Source organism: Scyliorhinus torazame, chromosome 16, assembly GCF_047496885.1.
Source record: "Scyliorhinus torazame isolate Kashiwa2021f chromosome 16, sScyTor2.1, whole genome shotgun sequence".
Taxonomy (NCBI): Eukaryota; Metazoa; Chordata; class Chondrichthyes; order Carcharhiniformes; family Scyliorhinidae; genus Scyliorhinus; species Scyliorhinus torazame.
The window spans coordinates 30,571,822-30,590,786 of record NC_092722.1 but is presented as its reverse complement, the minus strand read 5'-3'; the positions used below and the strand labels follow the sequence as shown (position 1 = coordinate 30,590,786).

The window sequence follows — 18,965 nt, the reverse complement described above, 5'->3', positions numbered from 1 at the left end:
TCCCTACTATCCCCATGCAACAGGACCCACACCCAGCGAATCTGACCACGATTCGAGTGATCCCTTCACGATCACTTTCCTACACAAATCCCACCACCGACCTACCATGACGACCCAGATTCCGTCCCCACACGACTAGACACCACCTATCGGCACAGGGACAATTCGTTCAGACTCGTCCGGAATGACGAGAGCTATCCTAAATCATACCAAGCAGCCCTATCACCCCTAAGGGGTCGCAACCCCTTTGCGACCCTGTTCGCAACCGATAACGGAGGTGTCCAGATGATGTTTTAAAAGGAACCGCTTGGGAGAAAACGGTGTCCTTTCTGATGGAACCTGCAGCATGTTTTATGTTGTTTGTAGTGTTTTGTTAAATGTTGTATGTCAGACCGGAATTTTTTTTTTACCCCCACAGCCCCACTCCCTTTCAGCAGAAACCTCTGAGGACTTGCCCACAGAGACTTGTCCCAGACGCCAGTTCAGCGGAACTCGTCTGTCAGCAGATGCCCGTTCATAACTGCCCTTCTGGTTCGAAGGTAGGACCAATACAGCAGATCCCCCACGATGACTACATTTCTTGCCCGTTCTTGTCGGTTGCTCAGGCAGTGGAGAAACGACTTGGGACCCGCCCTGCCTGGAACTCCCCCTCTGGTCAACTACGCTCGGGTAGGGGAGACACGGCATTGGTCGCTGTCCTACCCGGGGAATGTCCAACCCTTACCCGTCGCGGCCCATACGCACCTCATTTTGGAATGTTTTGGTTCAAAAAGTTTTAGTTTTGTTTCAGGTAACCCTTAGGTTGCCAACCACATGCTATTTACATCCTGGAACATTTGGATGGTAAATCGCACAGTCTGCGAGACGGCTCGCACTGGTTCATTATTTGAAAGTGTGTCTTGTCCTAAAATTCGGTTTTTGAAAAAAAAAATGAGGGAGTCACACATAGTGACCAATTATAAAGGGAGTAATTGGCACTAAAGGACAGACAGGCTATCATATGAGATGTTAAACCAAGATAGTAACAGACACTATGCTTGTTTCCACAGAACTCCACAAGCTCCAGGACCGGAGAAGAGAAGAGAAGAGAAGAGAAGTGAAAGAAGAAGAACCATGAGGACATCCTCCGCGTGGTTCATCGTGATAATGGACATTTGGTTGCGCGTGAACGTGAACCCCATGACCTCAAGACCCCCAGCCATTAATGATTCACTTCCCCACAGTACCCAGAGCCCAGCCACCAGCGACACCACACCATCTTGGTGTGACAGGTTTATAACCTGGTAGTCCCTGTCCTACGTGATAGAATCCTTATTGGTATTGGCGATACTCTGCTGCATCGTGCAGACTATTCGTCTGAGGAAATGGAGAAGGAGAACCTACCGCGCTCGCACCCCGATATATAGGATCAGATCCCTATTTTCGGATACGACCAGACCCCCGACCCCCACGATCTATAATAAAGAGCATTCGTTTGCGTTTTTGTTGTAAATAAAGAAATGTTCACAAGCAATTGTACAATCCTGAGCTTGACTGCCAAGCCAGGAAAATGTGTATAAACTGCTATGATTTTGTTTGTCTGGTTGAGGAAGTTAGAGTAATGAAATGTTTAAGTGAGTGTAGTGTATTAAGGATAGTTAGGGGTTCCCATGTTCTTGTTTTGTAATGCATGTCCCAGTTTGACATAGCGCCCCTTAGAATTGTCAGTTAAAATTTTATGGATAGTTATGGTCAGTGTAGAGGCCATGAAAGAAGGGCTCACCGGGTCAGGGAATGAAAGCAACGTAATTATGTGATCCTTCACTCTTCGCGTTAGGATCACAAGGAGGGAGTGTAGCCACCTAAATTGGCCAGCTCCCGATTAAAATGGCGAACGGCAAAGGCTGATGGGAAAGTCAGACAACACAGACAGAAACCAGCAGGTGCAGGTTTGCTGTGTATTTAACTCTGCAAAAGGCCAGACAACATCGATACCAGCGACCATCAGCGTAACAATGTAGCAGCCATCTACATACTGATGAGCAATCCCCGGGAACAATAAGTAACATTTGGGACACACAAAGCAAAGCCAGACTCCCCGGTGGCAGCAGGAGCCAACACAAAGGAGGTGAACGAGCACCTCAAGACCGCCCATCGATCAGGGAACCACTCCAGTATTGGAGAAATCGAACCAAGCGATTGGGACAAAGTCCAATCACTTAGGACCAGGTACAGGGTCCGCCCCGAAAGGCGGGAAGCCCCTGGGGACTATGAGAGTTAAGTCCCAAGTTCAAATCTCTCTCTCTTCATCCTGTCCGTGTCACCCAGCAACACGAACCAACATTGACCGTGACCGGTGCCGTGACCGCCGAAAGAAGTAAGTCTTAATTTAACGCTCGCTACGAGATAGGCGCTCCTAGCTACTAACCCGTACCAACTTCGAATCCCGCGGACTCAGAACCCGAACGAAAGGCCATTTGTTCCCCTGACCTGGTGGGCCAGTCCGAAGTTAAGTATAGGCCTGTTAGTTGTAGAAGTAGCTTAGGCGTAGAATTTGTTCACGAGTAGCGATTACTGTGTATAATAAATGGGCTTTGATTTGAATATTACTAATCGGTGTATTGAGTTATTGATCATTACTTGGACTTGAACCTCGTGGCGGTATCATAAAGATACCTGGCGACTCGAGAGCAAAGGTAATAAAACAGAGCAATTGAACCAACCGGAAAGTTAGCAACAAGGTCCAGTGGCTGCTTCGGGAAGGCTTCATCGAGGCCACGAACAGACCCTGGAGAGCCCAAGTGGTAGTAGTTAAAACTAGGGAGAAACACAGAATACAGCCAGACCATCAATCGGTACACGCAGCTCGACGCGTACCCCCTCCCACGCATATCTGATATGGTCAATCAGATTGCACAGTACCGGGTCTTCTCAATGGTAGACCTCAAATCCGCCTACCACCAGCTCCCCATCCGTAAGGAGTACTGTCCATACACTGCCTTCGAGGCAGACGGTCGCCTCTATCACTTCCTCAGGGTTCCCTTCGGCGTCACCAACGGGGTCTCGGACTTCCAAAGGAAGATGGACCGAACGGTCGACCGGTACGGTTTGCGGGCCACCTTCCCGTACCTAGACAACGTCACCATCTGCGGCCACGATCAGCAGGACCACGATGCCAACCTTGCCAAATTTCTCCACACCGCCACTCTCCTAAACCTCACCTACAACAAGGAGAAGTGTGTGTTCAGCACAAACCGCTTAGCCATCCTCGGCTATGTGGTCCAGAACAGAGTTCGGGGGCCCGATCCCGACCGCATGCGCCCCCTCATGGAGCTCCCCCATCCCCCACTGCCACAAGGCCCTCAAACGCTGCCTGGGGTTCTTTTCATACTACGCCCAGTGGGTCCCAAACTATGCGGACAAGGCCCGCCCACTCATACAGGGTACCCATTTTCCCCTGATGGCCGAGGCTCAACAGGCCTTCGCCCGTATCAGAGCCGATATCGCCACGGCCGCGATGCACGCAGTAGACGAGACGCTGCCCTTTCAAGTGGAGAGCGACGCATCAGACGTCGCCCTAGCCGCCACCCTCAATCAGGCAGGCAGACCCGTGGCATTCTTTTCCCGAACCCTTCATGCCTCCGAAATTCGGCACTCATCCGTCGAAAAAGAGGCCCAAGCTATTGTTCAAGCTGTGCGGCATTGGAGGCATTACCTGGCCGGCAGGAGATTCACTCTCCTCACTGACCAACGGTCGGTAGCCTTCATGTTCAACAACACACAGCGGGGCAAGATCAAGAATGATAAGATCTTGAGGTGGAGGATCGAGCTCTCCACCTACAATTACGAGATTTTGTATCGCCCCGGCAAGCTCAACGAGCCCCCAGACGCCCTATCCCGAGGTACATGTGCCAGCGCACAAGTAGACCGACTCCGGGCCCTGCACAACAGCCTTTGTCACCCAGGCGTCACACGGTTGTACCATTTCATAAAGGCCCGCAATCTGCCCTACTCCGTTGTGGAATACCGACAATCACCAGGGACTGCCAGGTCTGTGCGGAGTGCAAACCGCACTTCTACCAGCCAGACCGTGCGCGCCTGGTGAAGGCCTCCCGCCCCTTTGAACGCCTCTGCGTGGATTTCAAAGGGCCCCTCCTCGCCACCGACTGTAACAAGTATTTTCTCAGTGTGGTCGATGAGTACTCCAGATTCCCCTTCGCCATCCCATGCCCCGACATGACATCTGCCAACGTCATCAAAGCCCTCAACACAATCTTCGCTCTGTTCGGTTTCCCTGCCTACATCCACAGTGACAGGGGCCCCTCATTCATGAGCGATGAGCTGCGTCAGTTCCTGCTCAGCAGGGGCATCGCCTCCAGCAGGACGACCAGCTATAACCCCCGGGGAATTGGACAGGTAGAGAGGGAGAACGGGACGGTCTGGAGGGCCGTCCAATTGGCCCTACGGTCCAGTAACCTCCCGGCCTCCCGCTGGCATGAGGTCCTCCCTGATGCACTACACTTCATTCAGTCACTACTGTGCACATCCACTAACAACACACTCCATGAGCGTCTCTTTGCCTTCCCCAGGAAGTCCACATCCGGGGTGCCGCTCCCGACTTGGTTCGCAGCTCCAGGACCCGTCCTTCTCCGTAGGCACGTCCGACTCCACAAGGCGGACCCGTTGGTGCAGAGGATGCAGTTGCTCCATGCGAACCCCCAGTATGCTTACGTGGCGTACCCCGACGGCCGCCAGGATACTGTCTCTCTCAGGGACCTGGCACCAGCAGGTTCCACACACACACCTCTGGCCCGGCTCCACCCTCCCCTCCCCTGGCGCTCCCAGCAGCAACCCCACCAGGGCCATCTGTCCTCCCCCTGCCCACGCCCGAGGATGAAGAGGATTTCGGCATGCTCCCGGAGTCACCGAAGACCAGACCAGCATCGGCATCGCCGCCACCACTGCGTCGCTCCCAGCGAAAAATATTTTTTTTTTCTTTTACAAATATTGTATATGTAAATTCAATTGCTGTATATAGTTCTCCACCACCCCCGCCGGACTCAATTTTAACAGGAAGTGAATGTGGTAAACCACTGTTGCACCTATATTAGGTGATGTACGGTAGGACCTGTACTACAGGTACGTTGGTAGTCCCTGCCTGCTGGCTCCGCCCAGTAGGCGGAGTATAAATATGTGTGTCCTCCGTGCAGCAGCCATTTCGCCAGCTGCTGTGGAAGGCCACATATATTAGAGCAATAAAGCCTCAGTTGTATTCAACTCTCGTCTTTGTCCAATTGATCGTGCATCAGGGGGCACCCCCTGCGGCCAGATCGCCCCGCGCCCCCTCAGGACCCCAGAGCCCGCCCGCAACGCCAGGTCCCACCGGTAAGGGACCTGGTTCAATTTACGCCAGCGGGACCGGCATAGAAGCAGCGGGACTTCGGCCCATCGCAGGCCGGAGAATCGCCGGGGGGGGGCCCGCTGATCCATTCTCTGCTAATGATGCTTACTTCAAATTCATGTATCTCACCCAAGTGATCATTCTCTGTGGGTGTGGTTATTATTGAGTTTGAAACAGCTTTGCTGAGGGTTATTGCTCCATGTTTTCAGCTATTTGAGGGTATGACCTGATAATGAATTGTGTAATGGGTGGGAATAACTGAACAGTATAAAATCAGCACTGGTATGGTATAGATTAGGTTGTTTGGATTCTGCAATCGATGCTACGCAAGCAGGAAATTAATGCAAGTTGAGAAGGACCCGAGGGTTCATGTCACATTAATCACTAATTTGGAGACGACATGTTGAGATGATTGGGTTTTTTTTTGTAAGGTGTGGTCTTTCTAACTGCAAAATTTTGTTATGATCTCCATAAACGACGCTCAAGCCGGTGAGAATGGAGTGGATGTGGTGTGACATCGCCATCTACTGGGGCTGCAGCATATGATACATAGATTGCTTGAAAATTAAAAAAATTAAAATGCTGGGAATGTTGATTAACTCCCCACTTAAGGGCTTCAATTGGAAGTGGGATGGGAAGGCTGTGATGCGACCATCAATTCACTCGAGATAAGAGTAGAAGTAAACCGTGGCTTTAATCAACTTAGAACAGTGCCTGCCTGCGACTGATCCAATACTGAGAACCACCTCCAGGTTGACTGCTCTTTATACCTCCCTTCAAGGTGAGGAGCCATGGGCGGAGCACATACAGGCCCCAACATGTTCCCCTATGGATAATGCCATACAATGGCCCATAGGAGGAGCCCACAAGGGCAACAGCACAGTACAAATACAATTACAAGGGCAACAGCACAGATACAAATACAATGGTGGATTATTGGCATAATACATTCACTACATTCACCCCCTGTTAAAAACATGAAGTCCGGCGGGGGTGACGGGTTCATAAGTTCAGCTGGTCTGGCGCACGGATTGTGCGCTGTGATCGCCGAAGCTCTGGCATTGTTGCTGGCCCAGGTGTCGAGCTCGTCCGTGCTGGCATCAGTAGCGAGGGCGCCGGTGCGGGTACAGATGTGGACTCCGGGAGCGTCTCTTCTGGAGCTTCATTCCGGTGGATCGGTGAAGGGGGGTGGTGGGCAGCAGGCAGCGCGGGAGCCACATGGGGGCGGGGGCGCTGGGCAGGGTTGGTTGGGCGGGATATGATGGAGGGGCGGCGGTGGTGGTGATGAAACCGGCGGGCGCCAGGTCCCAGAGGGAGACCGTGTCCTGTCGGCCATCGGGGTGTTCGATATAAGCGTACTGGGGGTTGGAGTGTAGGAGCTGGACCCTCTCTACCAGAGGATCGGACTTATGGCTCCTGATGTGTTTTCTGAGTAGGACTGGCCCCGGTGTCTTCGGCCAGGACGGAAGCGAAGCCCCTGAGGTGGATCTCCCAGGGAAAACAAATAGGCAGTCATGAGGGGTCTCGTTTGTGGCCATGCAATGTAGGGACCTAATAGAGTGGAGTGCATCCGGGAGGGCATCCTGCCAGTGAGAAATTGGGAGATTCCTAGACCGCAGGGTCAATAGAATGGTCCTCCAGACCGTCGCGTTCTCCCTCTCCACCTGCCCGTTTCCCCTGGGGTAATAACTGGTAGTCCTGCTCGAGGCGATGCCCTTACTGAGCAGGTACTGACGCAGTTCGTCGCTCATGAACAACGAGCCCCGTTCGCTGTGGACATAATTGGGGAAGCCAAACAGGGTGAAGACACTATGCAGGGCTTTAATGACGGTGGACGTGGTCATGTCAGGGCAAGGGATTGCAAAGGGGAAGCAGGAGAACGCATCAATAATATTGAGGAAATATGTATTGCGATTATTGGAGGGGAGGCGCCTTTGAAATCGATACTGAGGCGCTCAAAGGGCCGGGATGCCTTTACCAGGTGGGCCTTATCCAGTCGATAGAAGTGCGGTTTACACTCCGCACAGATCTGGCAGTCCCTGGTCATGGCTCTGACCTCCTCAGTGAAGTAGGGCAGGTTGCCGGCCTTGATGTAATGGATAAGCCGGGTGACCTCCGGGTGACAGAGGTCATCGTGGATAGCCCGTAGTCGGTCATCTTGCGCGCTGGTGGATGTACCGTGGGACAGGGCATCTGGGGGTTCGTTGAGCTTCCAAGGACGATCTCCTGTATCGTAGTTATAGGTGGAGAGTTCGATCCTCCACATCCAAGATATCATTCTTGATCTTGCCCCGCAGCGTATTGTCTAACATGAAGGCGACTGATCGTTGGTTGGTGACGAGGGTAAACCTCCTATCAGCGAGGTAGTGCCTCCAATGCCATACGGCTTCCATGATGGCTTGGGCCTCCTTCTCGACTGAGGAGTGCCGAATTTCGGAGGTGGTGAGGGTGTGCGAAAAAAACGCTACTGGTCTGCCTGCTTGATTGAGGGTAGAGGTGAGAGCGACTTCTGATGCATCGCTCTCCACCTGGAAGGGGACGGACTCGTCCACAGCGTGCATCGCGGCTTTGGCGATGTCCGTCTTGATGCAGCTGAAGGCCTGACGGGCCTCAGCCGCCAGTGGGAAGATGGTGGCCTAGATTAGTGGGCAGGCTTTGTCCGCATAGTTGGGGACCCACTGGGCATAATATGAAAAGAACCCGAGGCACCTCTTCAGGGCCTTGGGGCAGTGGGGGAGAGGAAGGTGCAGGAGGGGGCGCATACGATCAGGGGCAGGCCCTAGGACCCCGTTTTCCACGACGTAGCAAAGGATGGCTAGTCTGGTTGTGCGGAAAACGCATTTCTCTTTGTTGTATGTGAGGTTTAGGGTTTGGACGGTTTGGAGAAATCTGTGGAGGTTAGCGTCGTGGTCCTGCTGATCATGGCCGCAGATGGTGATATTGTCCAAGTACGGAAATGTGGCCCGCAGCCCGTACTGGTCCACCATTCGGTCCATTGTTCTTTGGAACACCGAAACCCCGTTCGTGACGCCAAAGGGGACCCAGAGGAAGTGGAAAAGGCGGCCGTCTGCCTCAAAAGCCGTGTAGTGGCAGTCCTCCGGGCGGATTGGGAGCTGGTGGTGTGCAGACTTCAGATCCACCGTGGAGAACACCCGGTAGTGTGCTATCTGGTATACCATGTCTGCAATCCGGGGAAGGGGGTACGCATCGAGTTGCGTGTACCGGTTTATGGTTTGGCTGTAATCTACAACCATCCGGTTCTTCTCCCGGTCTTGACGACCACCACCTGAGCTCTCCAGGGGCTCTGCTGGCCTCGATGACTCCCTCCCGCAAGAGTCGCTGGACCTCGGACCTGATAAAAGTCCTGTCCTGTAAGCTATACCTCTTGCTTCTGGTGGCGACTGGTTTGCAGTCGGCGGTGAGGTTTGTGAAGAGTGGGGGAGGGTCGGCTTTTAGGGTCGCGAGGCTGCATATGGTGAGTGGTTAGGCTCCTGAGGTTGCATTGGAAATCTAGTCCCAGTAGGAGAGGAGCGCAGAGGTCTGGCAGCACATATAATTTAAAATTGGCGTACTCGCCGCCCTGTATTGCTAAGGTTGCGGTAGTGCACCCTCGGATTTTCGCCGAGTGCGACCCAGCGGCGAGGGAGATGGTTTGGTGCGCCAGGAAAATTGGGAGCGAGCAGCGTCTTACCATGTCCGGGTGAATGAAGTTCTCTGTGCTCCCGGAGTGGAAAAGGCAAGGCGGCTCGTGCCCGTTTACCCGGACGGTCAACATGGAGCTCTGGAGGTGCTTGGGTCGCGACTGGTCCAGGGTGACCGCGGTGAGTTGCGGGTAGCCGGCATGGTCGGAGGTGCTGGGGCGGCTCTGCGATGGCTGCCCTTGTTGATCGTACGCGTCGAGCGGCGTAGCAGATGGCGGCCAAGGTGGCGGCCCCCGTTGGTCGAGCGTGGCGGGCGGTGAGGAAGATGGCGTCCAAGATGGCGGCCCCCATGGATCGCACGTGGCCGACTGCGTGGTTGGAGGATGGCCAAGATGGCGGCCCCCGTGAGTCGCACGTGCTGTGTGGGCTGGAAGATGGCTGCCCCCACGGATAGCACGAGGCTGATGGCACGTCTACAGGGGCGGAGTCGGCAGACACGCTGCCACACTGCGGGGTCTGCGGGCCCGTGAGTCTGAGGATCGGGCCTGTGAGTTAGCGTTATTGGACCTGGCCAGGCAAACTTTGGCGAAATGTCCTTTTCTCCCGCAGCTGCTGCAGTCGCGTTGCGGGCTGGGCAGCGCTGCCGGGGGTGTTGGGACTGGCCGCAGAAATAGCAGGGTAGCCCCCCCATGGTGGGCGGGCAGCCGCGCGGCACAGGCCTGGGGTAGTCTTTGGTCGGGGGTCCACGAGGGAGTCGCGTGGTCAACCGGGAACGCGTTAAGGCTCTGGAACGCTACTTCCAGAGAGGAGGCTAAGTTTACCGTCACGCCTCACGGCGCCGAGGTCCCAGGTTCGATCCCGGCTCTGGGTCACTGTCCGTGTGGAGTTTACACATTCTCCCCATGTTTGCGTGGGTTTCGCCCCCACAACCCAAAGATGTGCAGTGTAGGTGGATTGGCCACACTAAATTGCCCCTTGATTGGAAAAAATTAATTGGGTACTCTAAATGTTTTTTTTTAAAAATGCAATACCCTGAATCCAAGAGAGAAATATGAATGACTCACAAGGTAGCTGAATAGGTTCCAGTCTCAGTCAGAACCAAAGGTTGCCAACATTGAGAAAGGTGAGTCACCAAGAGTTCATTTGTCTTTTTCTTTTTATTCGTTCTTGACTGATCCCCAACTTCAACTACACCTTCATGCACTATTCCTATATCCTTTGATTCTCTTACTGTCCAAAAATCTGTTGATACCTGACTTGAATGAGCTCAAAAACTGAGCATAACCGGGTTCTATTCCCGGCTTGGGTTACTGTCTGTGCGGAGTCTGCACGTTCTCCCGTGTCTGCCTGGGTTTCCTCCGGATGCTCCGATTTCCTCCCACAAGTCCCGAAAGACGTGCTGTTAGGTGAATTGGACATTCTGAATTCTCCCTCCGTGTACCAAAACAGGCGCCGGAATGTGGTGACTGGGGGGTTTTCACAATAACTTCATTACAGTGTTAATGTAAGCCTACTTGTGACAATAAAGATTATTATTATTATTCACAGGTCCCTGCAGTAGACAATTCCAGAGGTTCACAATTACTTGGGTGAAGACATTTCTAATTTCAGTACTGGCTGACTCCTTATTCTGAGAGTGTGACCTCTATTTCCAGTCTTCTCAGCATCTTGGGGCGGCACGGTAGCACGGTGGTTAGCACTGTTGCTTCACAGCACCAAGGTTCCAGGTACAATTCCCGGCTTGGGTCACTGTCTGTGCCGAGTCTGCACGTTCTCCCAGTGTCTGCATGGATTAACTCGGGGTGCTCCGGTTTCCTCCCACAAGTCCCGAAAGACGCGCTTGTTAGGTAATTTGGACATTCTAAATTCTCCCTCCGTGTACCTGAACAGGTGCCAGAATGTGGCGACTAGGGGCTTTTCACAGTAACGTCATTGCAGTGTTAATGTAAGCCTACTTGTGACAATAAAGATTATTATTATATTATCTACCCTGACAAGCATTTTAGAATTATGGACGGGATTCTCCAACCCTCCAGCGGGTCAGAGAATCGCCGGGGGGAGGCGTAAATCCCGCCCGGCCGCCCCGCGATATTCTCCGGCCCCCCAAAAATCCCGTTGTCGTGAATCGCGCTGACGCAACGGGCCTCGGGGCCGCCCCAATTCTCCGGGCCGGATGGGCCGAAGTCCCGCCAACCACGGGTCACGCTGACGTAAATCAAACCACCTATTTATCAGCGTCAACCAGTCGTGATGGTTGACGCCGGCCAGCGCGGGGGTAGGGGTTGGCATGGGGCGGCCACCGGAGAAGTGACGGCACGGCCGCAGGTGGTCGCAGGAGCCGTTGGAGTGTGCGTGCTGGGGAGGAGGGGCTGGGGGGGGTAAGAGGCTGGGAGGAGGGAGGGGCTGGGGGGGAGGGGCTTGGGGGAGGGGCTTGGGGGAGGGAGGGGCTGGGGGTGAGGGAGGGGCTGGGGGAGGGAGGGGCTGGGGCAGAGAGGGGAGGGGCTGGGTACGGGGGTGGTTCGAGAGGGTGCGTGCCAGAGAAGAGAGGGGGGAGGGGGTTGGAGAGGGTGGGTGCCGGGGAGGGGGTGGGTGGTTGGGGAGGGTGCGTGCCGGGGAGGAGAGGGGGGGGGGGTTGGGGAGAGTGCGTGCCGGGGAGGGGAGGGGGGTGGTTGGGGGGGGGGGGGTGCGGGCCAGGGGGGGGGGGGGGGGGGTTGGGGGGGTGCGGGCCGGGGAGGAGGGGGGGGCGAGGTTGGGGAGGGTGCGTGCCGGGGAGGAGGGTGGCGTTGGGGAAGGTGCATGCCGGGGAGGAGGGGGGGGGCGGGGTTGGGGAGGGTGCGTGCCGGGGTGGGAGGGTGGTGTCCGCCTGGCCATCTGCCAACTGGCAACAGTCGCGACCATGCAGCCCAAGGCACTTGGCTGCGGGGGTGGGGGGTATGGGCAATGGTGACATGTCGTCTATTCGCCCCACCCCCACCCCCTGCAGGCTGTTATGTTTGGTGATCACCCAGCGATGTTGGCCGCCGTGGCGGGAGCCGCACTTCTATATGTTGCCCTGGGGGAGCTGGAGCAGGAGCGTGCCAGGGAGGCGGCGGAGGCTACCGCAGAGGAGGCAGGTGGCAGGCGCCCAGGCTGGAGGGCCACCCGCTTGACAGGACGAGGAGGAGGAGGAGGAGGTGATGGTGGTGCCATGGTGACGGAGACGCCCGATGAGGCCCCGTGTGTACTGGCCCTGCTCGTCGTACCAGGACCTCCCGGACCGGGAATGCAGGAGGAGACTCCGGATGAGCCGGGAAACCGTGGCACACATCTGCCACCTAATGGCACACCTGGCACCACGTGGCACTGGGGGAGGACACCCTCTCCCCATGGCCGTCAAGATTACGGTGGTCCTGAACTTCTATGCCACGGGGTCATTCCAGGTGGCAAGTGGGTACCTGTCCGGCATCTCGCAGGCATCGGTGCATCCGTGCAGTGACAGACGCTCTGTATGCCATTGCGGACCGCTACATCCAGTTCCCTGTGCACCGGGCCAGCCAGGATGCCTGGGCAGCGGGCTTCGCTGCCGTGGCCAGGATGCCCATAGTCCAGGGGGCGATCGATGGGATGCACGTCGCCATGCGGCCACCTGCGGATAACAGGGCCGTGTTCACGAATAGGAAGGGGACCTATTCCATGAACGTGCAGGTGGTCTGTGACCACCACATGAGGATCCTGCACATCTGCGCCCAGTACCCGGGTAGTGCACGTGACTCATTCGTATTGGCGCAATCTTTCATCCCCACCATGTTCGAGGGACCCCCCCCCCCCCCACCCCCGGCTGAGGGGCTGGTTGCTGGGCGACAGGGGTTACCCGTTGCGGTCGTGGCTGTGACTCCTATATGGAGGCCACAGACTGACGTGGAGAACCGCTACAACGATGCCCATCCAGCGTCCTGCACAACATAGCCCAGCAGAGGGGCGATGTGCCGCAGGCAGAGGAGGGGGGAGGGGAGGAGCAGCAAGACGAGGCACAGGCCTCCCCAGATGAGGATGGGGGCAATGATCAGGACAGATGGAGTGGACATGGACGGGAGCCTGCCCACCATTACCAGCTGGGCCAGCGGGCACGGGACAGGCTGATAGCCGCCCGGTTCACGGACTAGGGGGCGGCGTGGGAATCGCCGAGTATGGGCACAGACTGCAAACTATGGCACCAGCCTACCACCCTCACCCCACATACCCACCCAACAGCAACCACCCTCACCCCACCCACCCAACACCAACCACCCTCACTCTACCCACCCAACAGCAACCACCCTCACCCCACCCACCCAACACCAACCACCCTCACCCCGCCCACCCAACACCAACCACCCTCACTCCACCCACCCAACACCAACCATCCGCACCCCACCCGCATGCACACCACCCCTCCATTGCACATCCACCTGCGGCACAACGGGCCGGGCTCACACAGTCGCCAGTGGAAGCGTGTCTATTGCAGGCCATGGAGGATGATGACAACCTGCTCGGTGATGAGCTTTGGGCTCTATATTGTTGGACAATATCTGACCCATGACCACAGTACCACCCTCCATCCGGACTGTCCCTGCATGCGGCCGTGACTCTGCAGCGCACGGTCCCGTCGTCTGCCCAGGGGGATGGTGAGGGCGAACTCGGGGGGAGGGGGGGGGGGTGCATACTCACCTGAGGCCGACGTTCTATCACCCCTCACACACCCACTGGCGCTCACCTCACACCACACACACCCCGCACGCATCGGACAGAGCACAAAGGCAGCTTCTGTAGGTGTGAAAGTGATTTTGATAACAAACAGTTCATACATGTGCCCTAGCCCCAGAACTAATCTGTGCCTTGCACCCGTGACAACTTGCTCAGTGTCTAATTTTTAGCATCTAGGTGGTTCCCCAGACGGTCCAGCGAAACTGGAGATGGACTCCTGTGATTCCTGCCTTGTGACTAGGGACCCCTTTGGCAGACGTTTCCTGGGGCGGAGTGGCCTAGATGGGCCAGGCTGCAGCCCGGGCGACAGGGATGGCGAGCTGCCAGCCTGTCCTGCCCGTTGCCCACCAGATGCACCTGGGATGGAAGAGGGGGGAGTCTGAGGTGTCGTGGTGTTCCGGAACCTCCCCTACAGGGGAACCCGGAACGGGCCCCAACACTTCCTCCTCCCTCGGGGTGCCCGATGGCCCCCGGGCCTCTACATGGACCGAGCACCCGACGCCCCCCCCGACACCTGGCGCTGCCAGTCCTGGAGGCCCGCTCTGGTATCAACAAGGGTCTGCAAGTTTGCAGCCATGGAACTCAGGGAGTTGGCCATCCCTGTCTGTGTCTGGGCGACACCAGCCAGCATCTGGGCAATGGCGCCGATGCCCTCAGCGATGGCCTGCTGAGATTGGGCCATTTCCTGCTGAGACTGGGCCATGGCGTTGAGCGCCTCTGCGAAGTGTCCTGGGTCGGCTGCGACAGGGGCCCGTTGCTGTGCTGCCCTCCTTGTCGCTGGCTGTGGCTCGCCGGCGTCGCCGCACTCGCACTAGATGTGGGCGGCGTCCGCCTGGTGCTCCGGGTCTGTCCCTGGCTCATGGCCGCCCTGGAACGTCCTGCGGGCATCGTATGCCTGATGGGCCGGGTTTGTCTCCCCTTCCCCATATAACCCCTCCCCCCAAATCTCCCTACCCCCATATTACCCTTCCCCCGTATCCCCCTTCTCCCATATCCCCCCTTCCTCCATATCCCCCTTCCCCATATCCCCATACCCTCCCTTCCCCATATCCCCCTTCCACCATATCCCTCTTTCCCCTATATCCCCCATACCCCCTTCCCCCATATCCCCCTTCCCCCATATCCCTCCTTCCCCTATATCCCCATACCTCCTTCCCCCATATCCCCCTTCCCAAATATCCCCCATATCCCCTTCCCCCATATCCCTCCTTCCCCTATATCCCCCATACCCCCCTTCCCCATTTCCCCCTTTCTCCATATCCCCCATATCCCCTTCCCCCATATCCCCTTCCCCCATATCCCCCTTCCCCCATATCCCCCTTCCCCCATATCCCCCTCCCCATATCCCCCATATCCCCCTTCCCCCATATGCCTCCTTCTCCCATATCCCCCCTTACCCCCTTCCCCATATCCCCCTTCCCCCATATCCCCTTCCCCCATATACCCCTTCCCCCATATCCCCTTCCTCCATATCCCCCCTTCCCCCATATCCCCCTTCCCCATATTGCCCATATCCCCTTCCCCATATCCCCCTTCCCCCATATCCCCCATGTCCCCCTTCCCCCATATACCCTTCCCCCATAGCCCCCCTTCCCATATCCCCCTTACCCCATATCCCCCCTTCCGCCCATACCCTCCTTCCCCCATATCCCCCTTCCTCCCAAGGGGGACATGGGGGAAGGGGGATATGGGGAAGGAGGTATATGGGGGAAGAAGGATGGGGGAAGACCGATATGAGGGAAGGGGGGATATGGGGGATGGGGGAAGGCCGATATTAGGGAAGGGAGGATATGGGGTATATGGGGAAAGGGGGGATATGAGGAAGGGGGATATGGGGAAGGGGGGATATGGGGGATATGGGGATATGGGGAAGGGGGGATATGGAGGAAGGGGGGATATGGGGAAGGGGATGGGGTATGGGTAAGGGGGGATATGGGGGATATGGGGAAAGGGGGGATATGAGGAAGGGGGGATATGGGGAAGGGGGGATATGGGGGATATGGGGAAAGGGGGGATATGGGGAAGGGGGATATGGGGGAAGGGGGGATATGGGGAAGGGGATGGGGGTATGGGTTAGGGGGATATGGGGAAGGGGGATATGGAGGAAGGGGGGATATGGAGGAAGGGGGAAATGGGGGAAGGGGTATATGGAGGAAGGGGGATATGGGGGATAGGGGGGATATGGGGGAAGGGGGATATGGAGGATATGGGGATATGGGGGAAGGGGGATATGGGGAAGGGGATATGGGGGAAGGGGAGATATGGGGGAAGGCAGGATATGGGGGAAGGGGGGATATGGGGAAGGGGGGATATGGGATAAGGGGGACATGGAGGAAGGGGAGATATGGGGGAAGGGGGAATATGGGGAAGGGGATATGGGGGAAGAGGGGATATGGAGGAAGGGGTTATGGGGAATGGGGGTATGGGGGAAGGGGGTATGGGGGATATGGGGGAAGGGGGATTGGGAAAGGCGGAAAGTGGGACAGGCAGTTGGGGGTCTCACTTGGTGCTGCGTGGTGGGTGGCCATTTTGCCGGATCTCCGGGGGGGTGGGGCGGTGTCTTTTGTGCAGTGACGCCGCGTGGCGTCACTGACAGCACGCGCGTCCTTGATGGGTGACGCCGTTGCGAATGTCGTCACGCCGCTACTAGCCCATTCCGGGCCGGAGAATTCGCGACCTTTCGGGGGGCCCGACGCCGGAGTGATTCACGCTGTTTTTGGCGCCGGGTTCGGGCCTTCGCGCCAATTCATGGAGAATCCCGCCCTCTATGTTTCAATGTGATCACCTTTCATTCATCTAAACTCTGAGGAACATAGGCCTAAACTACTCAATTTCTCGTCACAGACTGAACCCCTCATCCTAATCATATGAACCTACTTTTGTGTTTCACCTAAGGCAACCATATCCTTCCTTAGCTACGAAGACCAGAAATATTCATTTACTGGATATGGCTAGTCCAACATTTATTGCCCATCCCTCGTTGCTCTTCAGAAGTTAGTGGGGAGCTGTAGGTACATCCACTGTGCTGTTAGGGATGGAGTTCCAGGATTTTGACACAGTGACAATGAAGGAACGGCGATATATTTTCAAGTCAGGATGGTGAGTGGCTTGGATGGGAACTCCAGGTGGTGGGGTTCCCAGGTATCTGCTGCTCTTGACCTTCTAGATGGTAGCGGTTGTGGGTTTGGAAGGTTCTGTCTAAGGAGCCTTGGTGAGTTACTGCAGTGCATCTTGTAGATGGTACACACGGCTGCCATTGTTCATCGGTGGTGGAGGGATTGAATGTTTGTGGATGGGGAAGCAATCAAGCGGGTTGCTTTGTCCTGGATGGTGTTGAACTTCTTAGTGTTTTTGGAGCTGCACTTATCCAGGCAAGTGCAGCTCCAAATTTGTGCCTTGTAAATGGTGGGCAGGCTTTGGGGGGTCAGGAGGTGAGTTACTCACTGTAGGATTCCGAGCCTTTGACCTGCTCTGTTAGCCACAGTATTAATATGGCTAGTCCAGTTCAGTTTCTGATCAATGGTGACCCCCAGGGTGTTGATTGCGCGTGATTCAGCAATGGTAATGCCATTGAATGTCAAGGTGCGATGATTAGACCCTCTCTTGTAGGAGATAGTCATTGCCTGGAACTTGTGTGGTGAATGTAACTTGCCACTTGTCAGTCCAAGCCTGGATATTGTCCAGGTCTTGCTGCATTTGGACATGGACTGCTTCATTATCCGAGGAGTTGTGAATGGTGCTGAACATTGTGCAGTCATCTGCAAACATCCCCACTTCTGACCTTATGATGGAAGGGAGATCATTTATGGAGCAGCTGAAGATGGTTGTGCCTAGGACACTACCCTGAGGAACTCCTGCAGTGATGTCCTGGTGTGGTCTCATCAAGACTCTGTCGTAGTAAGACTTTACTCTTATGCTCCAATCCTTTTGTATTTGCTTGCTGTACCTGCATGTTAACCTTCTGTGATTCTTGTATGACAGCCAGATCTGTCTGAATGTGATACTTTTCCAGTCTCTTGCCATTTACCATTTCCGAACAAAATGAATAACTTCACATTTCTCCACATTGTATCTAATCTGCCAGGTTCTTTCCCACTGAAGTAACATGTCTAAATCTTTCTGCTGTTTGTTTGTGTCCTCCTCACAGTTGATTCCTCTATCTAAGTAGAGATGTAGATTGTAAATATTTGAGACCCAAGCACTAATTCTTGCCGTATCCCACTTGTTATAACCTTCCATGATGTATTTATTCCTACTCTCTGGCTTCTGTCTATTAACCAATCCTCATCCATCCAAATATAATACCCTAATTCCATGAGCCCTAATTTTGTGTAATAACCTTGTGTGGCCATTATTGAATGCCCCCATCCGGGGGCTTCTGATCGCGGCCCTCAGTGCACTTCTGCCTGGTCCCCATTTGTGGGAGGCCAGTGTTAATCGGTGGCCGGCAGGGGTCTTCTCGTGAGGCCGTTCGATCCAGGGGGCTGGTTAGCTCTGGTGGAGACATATTTAAGTGTGCCTATCTGCACGGGATCTGGATTGCGACATCTTGTGAGGTCCCATTAGATCTCGTGAGGTGTAGCGAGCCAGGTAAATCTCACAAGAGGCATTTCACGAGATTTACCGGCCACATCGCGTCCTGAGTCAGGCGGGACGCAGCCGTTAGATCGCGCCACTAAGTTGTCATTTAATGTCTCTGCCATTTCCAGATGAATGATGTTGAGCCAATCATAACACTGTCTAACAGTTTGACATTCCAAAATGTGACAGTCTTCCTTGAGGAAAGATTTCTTTTCATAATAAAGTTTGCTAACTGATATGTATGTGGCATACACTTGATAAGTCCAGGATGTGCCGGGGTTTTTTTAAGGACAGAAACTTGATACCATGAGGTGCTATCCAGCTGCTGTGCTGGAACTCTGACTCGTTAGAGGAATTGCTAGGCTTGGGTCACTGAGTGTAACTCTGTGTTTTGCTCATTCTTGTTAGTTTTGACTCTAGGTTAGCAATAAGCCATTGGCTTTTCTGACGATAAGTTGCTTATTTAAAACAGTCATGCTATCTGCACATATGATGTACTTTTTCCAAATATACCACTATAACTCCCTTGGCTTTGCTTATTGTGAATGGCAGGTACACTGCAGTCAATCTGAACCTACCCACTTGGTGGAAACTAGACAGATGGGCAGTTAAAAGTGGATAGGGCTTGTCAGAACTCAGCC

General features: G+C 55.2%; 1 protein-coding gene across 1 annotated transcript in view; it reads right to left on the bottom strand.

Annotated features, from left to right (window-relative positions):
* The window catches only part of LOC140392497 (taste receptor type 1 member 3-like), a 51,470-nt gene extending 33,697 nt beyond the window's left edge, over positions 1-17,773 (bottom strand). Inside the window, exon 1 of the mRNA XM_072477732.1 lies at positions 17,653-17,773. Within this exon, the coding sequence (XP_072333833.1) occupies positions 17,653-17,773 (121 nt within the window). The remainder of the gene's footprint in view (positions 1-17,652) is intronic.
* Positions 17,774-18,965: the final 1,192 nt, after the last annotated feature.